The 15944-nt window shown below is 36.5% G+C and overlaps 2 protein-coding genes across 6 annotated transcripts in view; one reads left to right on the forward strand and one right to left on the reverse strand.

Moving 5' to 3' along the window:
* METTL15 (methyltransferase 15, mitochondrial 12S rRNA N4-cytidine) overlaps positions 1-10648 on the reverse strand; it is a 201026-nt gene extending 190378 nt beyond the window's left edge. For 2 of the 5 annotated variants that reach the window (XM_064492485.1, XM_011000316.3), the window contains exons 1-3: positions 10478-10549; positions 8384-8621; positions 5278-5564 (exon numbers count right to left, since the gene is read on the reverse strand). In XM_064492485.1, coding sequence (XP_064348555.1) covers positions 5278-5547 — 270 coding nt within the window. In that variant the 5' untranslated portion in view covers positions 5548-5564; positions 8384-8621; positions 10478-10549. Of the gene's footprint in view, positions 1-5277; positions 5565-8383; positions 8967-10477; positions 10550-10578 lie in introns of those variants that run through there. The other 3 variants (XM_011000303.3, XM_064492484.1, XM_031459856.2) reach the window with 3 other exon arrangements.
* Positions 10649-10824: 176 nt separating this feature from the next.
* Positions 10825-15944, forward strand: part of KIF18A (kinesin family member 18A) — a 73306-nt gene continuing 68186 nt past the window's right edge. Inside the window, exon 1 of the mRNA XM_064492486.1 lies at positions 10825-10952. The gene's annotated coding sequence lies outside the window, so the exon portion shown is untranslated. The remainder of the gene's footprint in view (positions 10953-15944) is intronic.

A 15944-nucleotide genomic window follows, 5' to 3' on the forward strand; every position in this document is an offset into this window, starting at 1 on the left:
TATTTTGGATGGATTGTTTATTAGAGACGGAAAAAAGGAATGCCACTGTTAAAAAAAAGTGTATGAGAAACAATATTCCATGGCTACTCCATGGTACCTTCCAGGATAGAAAAACATAAAACACAGGCCTTAACTAGGGAACATCAAATAAGCCAAAGGAAAAATTTACAGACTGTACTAATTTTCATAATTGTCAGGCAAAATTCTTTCCATTATATAATTCACAGATATCTAATGGCATCAATCATGAGTCATAACCAGTGTTATTCACAACAGCTGGAGAGAGCCAACTATACATATTTCTTCCTAATGCTACATTCAGTGACACCAGGTTAAAAGCTTGAAATGGGCCATGGTAGGAATTTGTATTTCATGGAAATTAGCAAACAAAATTATTCAGGGTTTTCATTTTTTTTAAATCCATACCCTATCTTGACCCACAGACCAAGTGTTAAATATTTACCAGCACTACACTGGAAATATCACTCTTGAAGATACTTTGATACAAAGGTCACTTAACTAGCTACATGAGGTTTTAAGATAGAAATATTTTTCAAATAAACAATGGTAGAATTTAATGTAAAAAAAAAAATTGCCTCTAAGAAAGCTATATGTTAAAAAAATAAAGGAGAGGAAACACTACATCTTAACACAGTCCATTCCATCTGACATTTAAAATGTTCTTTCTTCAGAAAAAAACATGCATCTCCCTACATGTGCTATAGTACTGGTCCTGTCTCTTATAAAAGTTCCTAACTTTTACAATAATTTGAGGTCAAACAAAATAAACTCCTCCTTTCTGTGATTGATCAGCCTTTAATATTTAGAGAGAGTAAACCTTTAGTCCCAGGATTTTCTTTTTGATGTTTATTCTCTATTTAAAGATTATAAAGATTTAAAGTGAAACAAGTGAAATACTGCTACTGATCTTAAGAAAAATCCATTATATAGAACACAACAATTTTTTTATAAAGAAAATTATCATATCTTGTACCATGACAACTTTGGTGAACCAAGTAATTATGAAATTAATATTAAATGTTAGAATACCAAAATAGGTAAAATACTTATTTTGAATGGTTAGAATATTCTTAGCCTGATATTTATCGCAATCAATTTTGCATCAATTAGATACTAGCTCATTCTCTCAGCCCTCATATCTATTCCTTTACAAGGTTTCTCCAGTTACTTCAACGGACTGAGCCACAGAGGCTGGAATCATATAAAAGTCTCAAGCTTGAGAAGCTACCTCAGTACCCAAGGGAAATTCCTTTTACCTGTGACTTACATCTATCCTCCAGTTTACTTTGGCTTTTACTCATTCTCTTAAAAATTGCAAACACACCATGTTACAGGCCTTGTGCTAGGCACAGGAGATATAATGATATAACGGTAAAAAAAAAAAAATAAGCATGACTCCGTGGAGGGCAGTCTTCAAGGAGAGATGTCCATTGAATAAATAATCTCATTAAAAATTATAATTATAAATTATTATAAGTGCTATGAAAGAAAAGTATATGACTCTACGAAGGGAGATTGGCCTCCTCCGGAGGCTCAGAAAAAGCTTCCCTGAGAAAGTAAAATTTGACTCAAGACCTGAAGAATGGCAATGAGGAAAGTTCAGGAAGAGAAAACAGTACTGTTTCAGTTCTAAACATGTCGGTTCCATCTTTGGTGGAACTTTTATTTCCACCTTTGCTGTCTCCTGGCATTTTCTCCTGAATTTTACTATATCTATCCCCCAATGCTGACCCATCCTACACCCACAATAACAACAACTAATGTTTATTGGGCTCATACTACTTAGGCGACATCATTCTAAGCAATTTACATAAATGAATTCATTTAACCCTCATAGTGACCATATAAGATAGGTTGTATTTCCTCATTTTACAGATGAGAACTCTGAGGCACAGCTATGATAAGCTACCTGTAAAAAATGACACAGTACTGGTATTTGTCCTTGCATGACCATCACGTCCCTCATAACTTACCACTCTTACAGAAACTGTGAAGCACCAAACTACATTGGCAATACTATTGGGCAAAGAATACCAAGTCTTCTCTATCTCCCAAACTGCTACCATCCTCAACTAGGCAGGATTATGTTTATTTTCTCCAGCTTTCAGAAATTAGGAACAAGAAATTGACCAACATAGCCTATACTAAAACATCTCCAAGAGCCAAGAAAAGTGTTTTTAGAACAAGTAATACTTCTGTCTAAAAAGTTACTCACCTAGAATATAAAATAATGAAAACTGGACAAGGAGAATTATAATTTATTTAATTTCTTCTGTACCTCCCAAGGAAGAGGAAGATAGGAACTTTTTTCTTTTAAATTCAAACTCATAAATACTTTGCCTGTATTTGTAAAACTAAATTAATATGCAGTGAATTGGCTATGATGCAGAAAAACATCCCAAAATCAATTACTTTCTTTAGGTAAGCACCTTTTAAATATGAAAGAAAAGGAAATAATTATTAAATGACCAAGGTCTCACTCAAAAATACATTTAGGTATTTTTTAAAGTTCCTGTCATGATCAAAAGTTTCATTTGTAAATTCATCACTGAAGGTGATATGAAAAACAGTAATTAAGTGGGTGATTGATACAAGTGGATGTATGACTCATAGTTTGCAAAGGAAAATGATTTTTGGGAAAAGGCTTAGGAAGAAAAGAAGCAAATAATGGATTTTGGAAGAAATGAAGACCTTTCCTGTCCAAGGACTGTCACTAGTTCTTTATTACTTGAAGATTAAGGGAATAGTGAATAAAGCTGTCTGCCAGACAGCAGAAAAGGAGAGAAATAACAATGGCTCTAAATGTACCTCACATTAAAATTTTCAGAAGTAACATTCACAAAATTAAACTTTCTATAAAAAGTTACTAGAAAACCAACTTAAATCAGAACAAGGGAATGTCAAAATAAATCAAGATTACATTTGTCAGGAACTTGAACAGAATGAAACAGCCGGGTAGGTTAAGTTGTAGAACTGCCTAATTTTACTCCACTTGGTTTTTGAAAAAGGCAGATCCAATACTGAATTAGAAGGAGACTTAAGGGGTTTATTTTTGTTTGGTTGTTTTTCTACTTCATGGGTTAATGCAAAATAAATATTTGGTTTTTGATACTAGGGTTCAGCAAATTTATACAATAAGCTTTGGTTTCTGGCTCCAGAGATCAAATTCAAGTATAGAATTCAGTTCTACTCTTTTAATAACTGCCCTTTCCCTCTTCACATATACCTCTAATGTATCATATATTTATAAATATTTTTTACTCGTATTTAGGTATGAGTATTAACTGCTATCCTTGCCCTCTGAGTCTTTAAAGAAAATGAAGAGAATTTCATTTAGATGAAGTCATATTTAACAGGCAGTTTTATCCAATTTAATTTTTTAACTTACATTTTAATGTGTATTTTGGAGTCCCTACTATGTGACAGCATTTAGCCAGATGCTTCATACACACATTCTCATTTAAGAACATTGGATTTATTTCATTATATATATACTGTCTGAGGATAAGGTAAACAGAATATTTTTATGATGAAGCCACCTAAGTCCTATTACTGATGGTTTCTTAAGAGCTGTGTGGGGAGGTGGGATGGGGGAGGATTGTTCACACACCCATGCATGTTACACAATGGATTCAAACCTAGACAGCCCTGTTATTGAATCTTTACTCTTAACAATTAAGGCACTGTATATTGGAAAAAGAAGTAAGGTGTGACTTTTAAAATGAAAATAACTTTTTAAATAATAATAGTAGCTTCTAGAAAAGAGACCATAGTTCTGAAGTCTGTATGCTGATTATTATCAGCACAAAGTTATAAACAGATATTAAAAGAAAATGTACTATGATAGAGGTTTCTTTTCCTTTTGTAAATGTGATTAATTTTCAGAAAGATTCTTGCTTTTTCTTTTTGGATATTGTATTACCTAAGATTTTTGCAATCTCTGTATTGATTTTAAAGATTTTCATATCTGATCTATATAATCCAATCAGCAGCACTATAAATAAGGCAAGTGTGATGGTTAATTTTATGTGTCAACTTGGCTGGATCACAGGTACCCAGATGTCTGGGCAAACACCATTCTGCATGTTTCTGTGAAGGTATTTTTTAGATAAGATTAACATTTAAATTGCTAAACTGAGTAAAGCAGATTACCATCCAAAACAAGGGTGGGCTTCATCTAATCAACGGAAAGCCTTGCTGGAACAAACACTGACCTCCTTGGAACAAGGAGGAATTCTGCAGGCAGACCACCTTTGGACTCAAACTACAAATCTTACCTAGGTCTCTAGCCTACCAGTCTACTGAGTAGATTTTGAATTTACCAACCCTATATAATCAATCAACCAATCTCTCTCTCTTTTTATACTCATACACACACCATACACATTCTATTGGTCCTGTTTCTCTGGAGAACTCTGAATAAGACAGCAGGGTAGTTGAAAACTAAGCCTAAGAAAACAGGGAACAGGAATTCAGACCCTTACCTTTGTCTTTAGTTATTCCTAAAAAGATACCAAAATTCTCAACAAGCTATAGTAGAATTTGGCTTTCATACCATAACCACTCAGCCAGCATAATGTTCTTTTCCTCTTAAAACTGTTAATTGATAAAACTAATCAATTCTGGAAAACAATCTGGCAGATCCTCAAAAAGTTAAGCATAGAGTTACCATATGACCCAGCAATTCCACTCCTAGGTACATGCCCAAGAGAACTGAAAACACGTCCACACAAAAATTTATATATGAATGTTCATAGCAGCATTATTCACAGTAGCCCAAAAGTGGAAATCTAAATCTCATAAATTGATAAATGGATTTTAAAAATGCCATATCCATGCAATGGAATGATTGAGGAATAAAAAGAAATGATGTAAGATACATGCTACAACATGGATGAATCTTGAAAACATACCAAGTGAAAGAAGGCAGGTACAAAAGGTCACAATGTATAAATTCATTGATATGAAATGTCCGGATTAGGCAACTCTATCTAGGTAAAAAATAGATTAGTGGTTGTCAGGGGCAAGGAGAAGGGGGTCAAAGAGGAGTGAACGCTAATGGGTATGGGGTGTCCTACTAGGGAGATGATAGTGTGTGTTAGTGGTGATGATTGTACAACCTTGTGAATATGCTAAAAATCACTGAATTGCACACCTTAAAATTGTGAATATTAAGTGAATTCAACTTAACAATAAAAGAATAAAACAACCTAACAATAAAAAAGTGTTAGAAAATAAAATAACTAATCAACTTACCTGCCCTTTTTGTGGTGCCAAACAACGAATGACTTCATCCACCATTACTGGAACATGTAATTTAGTCATCGCTTGAGAATCTCTGTCTTGAGATCTGTGTAATTCCTGAGTTTCAGTTTGATCTGTTTGCTCCTGGGCTTCATATTCATTAGATCTTTCTGCAGTAGCATGTATTTTTTTTGGCAAGACACCCAAATTAAATATGCCAGATTCCAACCAGCATGAAAGAAAATTTTTAGAGATCCTATAAAAATCTGGGGATCGAAGCATTCTGTAGATCAACAAATCTAGAAAAAAATTTAAAATATCATGATTGTTGGATTTTTTAAAAAAAGAATGTTACAATACTTGGGGGAAAGCAATTAGTATGCAATATTTTACACAGAAAATATGTAAAACTCATCATCTCAAACAAGTGAAGGTGACTACTCTGACCCTAAACCTGGCAAAGCAAGGAAATCAAGACAACCCCAGAAACTATCTGAAAATACAATTTTTAATGTGACCTGATAAGCTCTGACACCATCAATGTTTTAACCATCAGAGATGTGAAAATTGATTAGTCAGCATTTTTCTGAAATACGCTTTTTTGAATTTTAAGTAAGTCTAAAGAATGGGTTCAATGCATCAGAACTGTTAATTTGAAAGTTATCATGACTGAAGGGGTTATGGGAAGTGATCAGTCTGTGCAAATCTTAGACTTGTTATGGATATTCTCTAACGAGATCACATCACTGTAGCCTCTATCAGTGAATACACATCATTTGAAACTATAACTTTATAAACACTCCACTGAACACTTTTTGGCATTTCACTTTCACCTTTAATTATCTGTTGCTTGCCCCTCAAAAACAAGCAAATAAATAACTGATACATTCCTTCACTTTCTCATACTTGCTCCATTTTATTCTGTAATTCTTTAAAATGCAGAGGAAAAAAGTATTTATGTAAACATCTTAACAGAAGACCTTTTGAAAACATTATGCTCTTTATCCATTTAGTTGCAAGCAATATTTTAGATATTACCACAGTAAGTAGCAAGTTAACATCACTCTTCCCTTTATAGTCACAAAATCAGAAGTACACTAGGTGCTTCATAAGTGTTTTCTTAAAAAAAAGGGGGGGGGGGTTGGGGAGAGTCTACAGGATTAACATTTTTACCAAACCCTGTTTCTTGAATCAGGAAATTTCACCTGTCTCAATGACCCTACCAAAAACCATTCTCAAAATATTTCAAGAAATACAAATCTCACTTAAATTTGCTTTCCCTTCCTTTAGCAGTATAAAATGAATAATGTTAAAAAGTCAATCACATGTAATGACCAGAAAATAAAATATATATTTGCTATTACATAAATATAATATCAATAAGATGTTACCTTGAGGATAGTATGTCAACTTTATAAAAGCCATAATCCACAGAATTGTTACAAATGTGACACAAAAAAAATGTGGCCAAAAAAGTTAGAAATGAGTGTTTTAAGAAAAATTTTGGATGTTCAGCAGTAACAACTTAGCCAAATTATGAACTATGCCTTATGTTTTTCCAGAAAGCTTACGTAAGTAAACCAAACTACACTTTAACCTAGTATTTCTAACATATTTCAAAATAAAAGCTAACACTTACTGAGCACTAAGTATCACTTACTATTCTAAGCACCCTACATGTACTAACTCATTCCATCCTTACCCCAACTCTTAGATGACGGTACTATCATTATTTATATTTTACAGATGAGAAAACAGAGAAGTGGTTTGTCAAAAGGTCAAGTAACCAGAAGACCCTTAAAGCTAGAACTGTAACACCAGCATTCTATCCCCAAAACCTTTTATCTTAACCTATATGCTATAAACATAGCCCACTGGCTCTATTTAATATACTCATGTAATTGAATGGTACTTTGATTACTCTATGTAATTGTAGTATCCCATGAATTAAATTCTTTTTTTTTAAGCAACAATACCGTATTGCTTGGTCCTACTCACTTGGAAATACAGAATACTGGGGGGCATCCCACAGAGAACATATGTACAATAGTGGACTCTGGAGTGTTTAAACAGTATGACCAATAACTTATTTGATTCTTTTGCCTATCCAATGTATTTAAACAATCTACACTGTATGCTCAGATTTTGAATTTTTTTAAAAAAACAAGCAAACAAATAAAAAGCCCATCAGTTCCAATGTAAGAATCAGAACACACAGGAAAAAGCAAGTACATAGAAAAATAAAATGTTTCTTTGACCAGCATTTAATTCTTTTCTTCCGCATTCAATTTCTTTGTATTTACTCAAATACGCTCAAGGTACAAAGCCTGTAGATTTTACAATGCACTAACTGGCTACTAATGTGGGTAAACATGGAGAAAAGGGTTCAATACTTGATCTTCCTCTTCGGTCGTTTCTTTAAATACCTCCCTAAAAATGGAAGGGGGCACGCCATAAAGGGAGCTTTCCTTCCCCCTCCTCTGCAGCCCAACCTCCTACCAAATAACCAAGAGCACTCCTGCAGTCCCCTAAGAACTAGCCACCCTAAATGATTTAAGAGTTCAAGTTCTCTCTGGTCACAGTATAAGAAGCAGGAAGTCGGGAAACTCAACCTCTAGAGCCAACTCTGTAGTTTCCTAGGTAAGCCATTTAACTTTTCTCTGCCAGCAAAACTCAGTTTAAACTACTGAGATTACAGAATTAGCCAGGTTACTCTTTTAATTGTAGGAGCACAAAGATAAGTGAACAATATTTCCTCAACGGTGCTCCCAATTACCGTCATTGCAGTTCAACTCTCCCAACAGAGAAAAAAACCCTTTGAAAACGTAATTCCTAAAGCCAAAAGCCCGACCTGGAGGCTGGCACCCGAACGCAGAGAAAGTGAAAGAGGTCCTAAAGGAAAGGGAAGAATTCATCCTTTAGCCTAAGAATTACACTGTGACGAAGGGAGCAGTTTAGAAACTTCAGAAATCAGCAGGAGTGTGTGTTGAAGGGAGGAAGCGGGAGAGTGAGGCGCGTGTTTCCTTTGTCCTGTGCGAATCCGGCGACCCCTGAAGTTCCCCCAAAGGCGTGAGGCGGGCTCCAAAAGGGCTCCGGGACTCGGCCAACTTCTCCTCACCTGAGGCATGAAGATTTCTCAGTTGGCCTCTAACTCGGGCCAGCGACGACCACTATGGTGCCGGAGAACCTGAATTTGCCGCCAGTCCAAGTCCCAGCCCTGGGGGAAACTTGCAAGGACGGACAGATTGGGCCCACGTCCGCCCCAGTAACCGAGGACCGTCTGCCTTTGGTTCCGCCGCTTCCAGTCCCCAGCTGCCAAAGGGTCCTGCAGGCGCTGGGGTTTCCAAAGAGTGTTCCTGGGGGAGGGGTGGGATGTGAATAAGTCCTTACCATTGCCAGGTTCAAATTCACTTTAACTTTTTTTTTTTTTTTGGTCTGATGCAACTTCAAATCTAACTTTCCATTTTATCCTCTCTCCACTCTTTCCAGTTTACTATGAACCTGTGTTAAATTTGTGTTCTCAATAACACGGCGCATTAGTTATACTCCAATCTTTAACAAAAGGTGGCGATTTCTGTCTTCTTAGCACTACGTGTTTGTAAAGTTTGGAATCTTTTCCCTTCATTTCGTACAAAATACTTCAGTCTCTTAATCTTTCTGTTATACTCCTCAATGTCTTGCCAAACTAAAGAGAAGCCATCTGGCACAGTAATGGCATTGATTACAACGTTAAAATTTCTCTGCTTTGACTAAATCTACAAAACCCTAAGAATATGAACCTCATCATCTGAACACTGCTAAATGGTAAAAGTTATACTTAAAGTAAGTACTTGGATTAGGTGTGGAAACACCTGAGAGACTAGTCAGCCTTATACAACGTGAGTATCAAAAACGACAAAATTAAAAACACTTCCACTTATTCACCTATAAACAATGCAATTTTACAAATATTGGTAAAACATGACTATTTTCAGACTAGATTAAGATGGTATCATAATATCATTTAATCTATAAAGTATTTCAGAGACAAATGACTCAGTTCTGAATTGGCTGGTTTGTACAGTTCAAAAGAAATATTTTCCTTCCGAGAATTTCTGAAAACTTCAGTTTTTTCTTCAGTAAAATAAACAGTATCTACATCTTACGGGCTGTTTTGAGAATTAAATGATTATATAACATATATAAAATTGGTAAAATGCCTAGGACATCAAAAGTAAGACACTATAGAGTGAGTGCATATTTGAAATAAAATTAAAAGCTTTTCAATTTCACTATCAAACTCAGCACCACACAAATCACTATCTCATTAGCTAAAATACATGTAATACAGCCAGCAGTTAGTAGCTTTATTGATGCTCTATTCAGTGTTCAGAAACATGCATCATATATAATGAATCATATACAATACATAGTGCTTCTGATTTTCTTCAATAGGAAACATCTATAATATGAGGGTTTCCCCTACATTGTTTCACTTACAATAGTCTGCATTTGGTGTTGTGCTGTCCTAGATATATGGTGATATTGAATCATTAAAACATAAGCTCCAAGTGGGCAGGGATTGTGACTCAATCATGTGCTATTATGTCCTTAAAATCTACAATATATAACTGCTAAATAAATGGGTACAATAATAGCAGTATAAAGAACAACAATGAAATTCAGAGCATACTATTAAAAATACCCTGAGAAATAAAAGATGAAGTCTCTTAGCAAACACATTTCCTATTTTTTTCCAGTTATTTCTTTTCTTTTTAAAGTTTACATTCTAAAATAACACCTACAACCTAGGACTTAAAAACCCATTGCATTCAATAATGAACTAGGCCAATAAATTTAAATGAATTTATTTTGTAATGCCATCATTAGAAAGAAATGTAAAAAACAGCCATACACCAAATAGTTTCCGAGTCAGCACTAAGGGAGAAGGCCTAAGGATCCTGAGAAATGAAGCCTGAGGCCTCAAACCAAAAGCACTGGACTTTAAATTAGTCGAGGCGAACTGATCCTAGTTCGGACCAAGTGACAGTGGCTGAAAGGAAGGGTGTCTTTACAGCTTCCAGATCGTGGAACCTGTGGCCTGGAGGCCTCATTATTCAATAGAGAAAAGGAGAAAATAAACACCCAGATCCCATTAATCCACCCATCAGGCTCCGCCTCTCCCTCTCGCAGAGGACACACGCCAACCCCTACCCGCACCCGTCTCACTCACACCCTGAACCCTGGGACCGGGCCCCGCGCCCGCGGTCTGAAGGCGCCTGAAGATCCCAGGTGGCCGCCTCCCACCTGCAGCTCCGGCCTAGCCCCGCCCACCTCTGCCACTGCCTCCGGAAGCATCCGTGCGCGTTGCCACGGTGACGCGGGGCCAGCCTGCTTTCACTGTAGCGCGCGGATGCGACTCCTGGCGCCAATCTGCAGCGCGCCACGGCAACGTCCTGCGTGATGACGTCAACGAAGACGGCAGCCAATGAAACGAGTCGCTGAGGAAGCTGGCTTAGGTTTGAATCTCCTGGCTAAGTTTGAATCGCCGGGAGGAGGACATTGAAGAGAAGTGTCGCGGTAACCTCTTCTGGGCCTGAGGTGAGTGAGAGGCAAGAGGAGAAAAGTCCAGCCTCGGAGACGTCTTTTTGGATGACTTGTCTCGCTGGAAGCGGAAGGGTCCCGCCGCCTTAGGGATAGAGGACCAGGTGGGCTTGTTGACAAACGGAAGCGTTGAGTAGGGGCGGTGGGGGTGAGGATGAGGGTGGGGATGGTTAGGGTCCCTGGAGAGAAAGTGAAAGGGAGAAGGAACTCGAGAACCCGTTAGTTAGTGGCTCTGCCAGATCGGGAGTCCTCGACTGTCTGCAGGAAGGGCAGGGATCGCCACCCTGAAATTCTAAGAAGTCGGAAGTTTTAAAGGGCATCCTGGCCCCTTTTCCAGACTTTGGCAGAGGACTTTAACTGTCCAGCACCTTACAGTGTGAAGTTCCTTCCGGACTCCAAATTCACAGTATTTTGTTTCAGACACAGATGTAAATGTAACTCTGGGCGTAACTATCAAATGAGGAGCCTTGGTTAACCGACTTGGAAACTTTTCATCTGGCGAGGTTCTGCTGTTAGCCTGGCAAAGATCAATCGGGACTCTGCCCTGAGCCCCAACTGTAGCATCAAAATAAGACCTGCCAGTATTTCCTGACGGGATTACTGAGAATTAGATGGGCTATGAAAGAGACACTGGTTGACAAAGTGCTCTGCAAATGAAAGGGACTTCTAAGCACTTAGAATCAGCCCTTCTGAAGTCTGCTCTTAGTTTCTGCAAGACTCGCCTTGAGGAGCTCATTAGGCTCTCAATTTCAGAGAGGTCAAGGCTGACTGCTCTTTATGTGAAGAGATTATTTGACCAGAATTGAATAATTTTGTTGTATGATATATAGTTTAGATTGCCATTAACAATCAGGTAAAATAAGGCATTCTACAGGTTTTAGTTGATTAATGTTATTCCACCCCAGTCAGCACCCCACCTTGGATTCTGGGAGGTATATATGAACTTTGTTGCTAGAGAGTATAAGATCCGAAAACTAGGTAGTGCTTGTTATTAAGTTTCTACTTTTGTAAGTTTTGTCAGTTTGAGTAAACAAGGATTATCTGCCTTTAACAGTAATAGTCTCCTGTTATTAGACAAGTATTTAAAAGTTCATAAAATTTTCATTTTAAAAGTGCATCTTGTCCCTCTATAAATATACTATGAATCAATTAAGGTACACGATAAAATGACTTTTGTGCTGTCAACTCTATGACAATTAGGAGGAAAAAATAGTCCATATATTTTCATTCTTCCCTGATGCTTGTAAGTTAGTAGAAACAATGGCTTTAACACTAAGTTTATTTCCAATAAGAAGTTTAAATTGCTTAGAGACTATAAATGATAGTGTGAAAGGTAGTTCCTGGTCCTAAAAATTGTGGAATCTGAATGTAACTTAGATTTGAGTTTGTATTTAAGAAATAATTTATAACTGTACCAGTCTACATTCAAGAAAATGTGTACATTTCTGTTCCATTGCTTGAAAGCCCTCTGTTCTGATTCCAGTAGAGCACAGTTGGTAAAAACGTGGACTTTTTGGATTTAGACCTGGATCCACTTTCTGGCTCCTCACTTTCTAGCTCCTCACTTTCTAGCTAGGTCATCTGGGAAAAGTTCCTTACCCTAAAGCTAACTCTGTTTTTGTAAAATGGAGACAGTAATAGAATCTATATGATTTCTGAGGATTGAATATGGTGATGAATGTCAAATGTTTACCAGTAATGCTGGGCATACAGAGTGTGCTCAAATGATAATCGTTGTTCATTATTACTAATTATCACTATATCGACCTAGTCCAAGCATTCTCAGTTAATAGCATGTTTGCTGAGAAAAGATACTGTGTGATATCCAACAGGCAATGAGAAATCATGGACTTCCAGTTTTATTTCAACATTCCTTCAAGAGCTCCTACACTAGGCCCAAAAGTTTCTATCAAAAATAGTAAATAAATAATTTTAACTTCTTCTATTGGAAAATTTCTGGGGGTTATATATTTGCATCATGGAGAGCAGTGATTAAATAAATCCCTGACCTTTAGATTCAGTCATTCTGAGTTCAAATCCCATGTCTTGTGCTTCTAATAGTGTGATGTTAACCAGTTAACTTAATCTCTCTATACTACAGTTCCTCCCTCTATAAAATAGACATGATAATAATACCTGTATCATAGGATTGTTACAGGGATTAAATGAGAGCATGTAAATTGCTTAACACATTTCTGTTTGTAAAATAAGAGCACAGTAGAAAGTATGCCATAATCGTTAAGTGAGAGGTTGTGTTTAAGGTAAACTTTAATGTTTTTTGTTTTGTTCTGTTTTTGAAATAAAAATACCTAGACTTGTTTAAAATCCTAACAGTACAAAAGGATATAAAGTAGAAAGTGAGCCTGGCTGACACCCAGACGTTCATAGTTTCCCACCATCAAGCAACTGGTGTTTTCAATTTCTTGTGTTCTCTTCCTGAGAGAGCCCAGGCATGTACAAATATGTATGTATCATTTAAAGATACAACTGGTTGAATGCCAGGTCCACTATTCTGCACTTGTTTTTTGCACACGTATCTTGAAAATCTATTAGTTTATTCGTTCAGTTATTCAACAAGTAGGTAATCAATCTTAAATACTTGACAAGCCCTGTTCTAGGTTTTGGGGTGCAGATGAAGTGCATAGTCTCACAGTGCTTACATTTTAGAGGGGAAAAAAGCAATAAATATGTAATCAAATAACATATATTATCCAATGAGTCTAGAGAGGAAGAAAATAAAGCAGGAGGGGATTGGAAAGGCAAAGGCAGGGTGACATTGTTTTGAATGGAATCTATAGGGAAAGCCTCTGTGAAGTGACATTTGAACAGAGACCTGAATGACTAACTGAGGGATTAAGATTTGCCAAAGAGAAGAGAAAGTGCAAAAGCCATGAGGTGGGAACAAGACTGAAGTGTTAAAGGAACACTGAGAAGGACAGTGTGACTGAAACAGAATAATCGAGGGAGAGGATAACATTTGAAGACAGGAACGGAGAGGTAGACAGGGGCCAGATGTCGAACTTACAGGGCAGGCAAGGAGTTTGCATTTTATTCTTATGCTGAGAGGTCATTGGAGAGTTGAGCGCAGAACCACATGAGATACATAATATGACTGCTTTTGACAAAGTATCAGTATATGCACCCAATAAATTAAATAAATATTATTACTATACTTGCATATAATCTTTCACTTAATTGGCTTAAATTTTTGTCTAGGGTTAACAGTACCTAGAAATATAAGCTAAGGATTTGGTTGTTCAGCTTGGTTTATATTAACTTGCAACTATTGAAGAAAATTAGGTTTTAACACCTCTTTATTAAATATAGCAAAAGAATGAGCTGTTCTATATAAGTCAATCTCCCAGAAAATTGAATGTTACCCTTTTTAAGTGAGTGTTTTAACCATCTTCAGTGATTAACATAAAAGATGATCTTCTCATTTTCCTAATTTTGTAAATAAGAAGTTGGCCACATACTCAACTTTTTTTTTGATGCATCAGGGTCCTCATTGTGCTTTCCTGTCATTGCCAATCCTTGTACAGTACTGTGAGATGTTGAGATGTGATCTCTTAGAGAGATATATTGCTTACTTGCCTCCGTCCATTTAGGAGTAAATTGCTTCTTGGATTCTGTGTCTACTTTTTACAGTTTATTAATTAATTTATTCATTAATCAAATATTTGAGAACTTAGTATATACCAGGCACACTACAAGAGATTAGAGATACAAGGTAAAGTCATACAGTCCTATTAGCTGTTATTTCTTGTCACTTTCTTACACCCTTTCCTAATCATATGCAATAGTCACACAATTTCAGAGCTAGAAAAGGTCCTTAGATATCATATAGTCCAACCTTATTGTTTTATAGATTAGCAACCACAGCCCCTGCATTAGCTCCTTCATTACTCTTTCTTTCATATTCTACCCAATCTAGACTAGATAAATACCTTTCTATTACAATGGACAATGATGTTGGAAGTGTTTATCCTTAATGTTTTAGTCCCACCAATGAAATCCTACCAGCTTGCTTTTTAGATTCTATTCAACAAATACCACTTAAAAGTAAATATGACAAAACTGATCAGGGGCTGTGATACTGTCTTCTGAATGGTTATCCAAAAAAAAAAATTCTTAAATCGACACTATTATTATTATCGCACAGATAACAATATTTAGACTTTTCTTTTGCCACTTCTTAGTAAAGATGGTCAAGGAATATGTTTTCTGTGTGCCTTTTTCAGAATCAACTAGATGTCCATTTCTTTTACTTAACCATGTTAAAAAAGAAATCAGGCATCATGTTTTAATGTAGGAACAACCTCATTAATCTCTGAAATCATCAGTTTATTGAACATAATTGAACATGATTTTTACATTCAATAATTGCCAGTTAACTTCAAAGTCAAATGTAAGCTCTATAGCCTTGCATTCAAGATTTTCTAAATCTGGTCCCACCCTCATCCAGTTTTATCTTTTTCATGTAACCCTTTCCCTTCCCTTTTATTCTCTCCAGCTGCAGTCAAGACTAAGCACAGCTAAACTGAGCATTTCTTTAGATGCTGCAGATAGAATTAAAACTATCTCAAACTAAACTGTTGAAAGAAATGAGATTTAAGCAAATTGACCACATAGCCAGCTATGTCCTCTGCACAAGCTGTTTCCTACCACAGGCTTTTGGACTGGCTACCTGAAATATTCTTGCCCCAGAGAGCCACTTACTTGCTTGCTCCCTCACTTAAGTCTCTGTAAAAAGCTACCCCACTAGACAAAATTTTCACAACTGCCTTATCTAAAATAGAATCCTACACATACATACACCCTTTTGACCCTCTCTATCCCAAAGTTCAGAAAAATGCCTAGCATGTAAAAGGCACTCAATAAATATTTATTGAATGCAACACTAGTTTTCTTTCCTGAAATGTTCTTTTTTAAACCTACTTAGTAACTCCATCCTTCAGCTCTCAGCTCCAGTCATTCCTCTCGGAAGCTTTCTAACTGTATTAATCCCCCATTACAGTCTCACACAGCACTATTAACTTTTATCTTATAATGCACGTCACAGTTACACCTTTGCACATTTGTGTTATTGTTTTATC

This window comes from Camelus dromedarius, chromosome 12 (assembly GCF_036321535.1).
Source record: "Camelus dromedarius isolate mCamDro1 chromosome 12, mCamDro1.pat, whole genome shotgun sequence".
NCBI lineage: Eukaryota > Metazoa > Chordata > Mammalia > Artiodactyla > Camelidae > Camelus > Camelus dromedarius.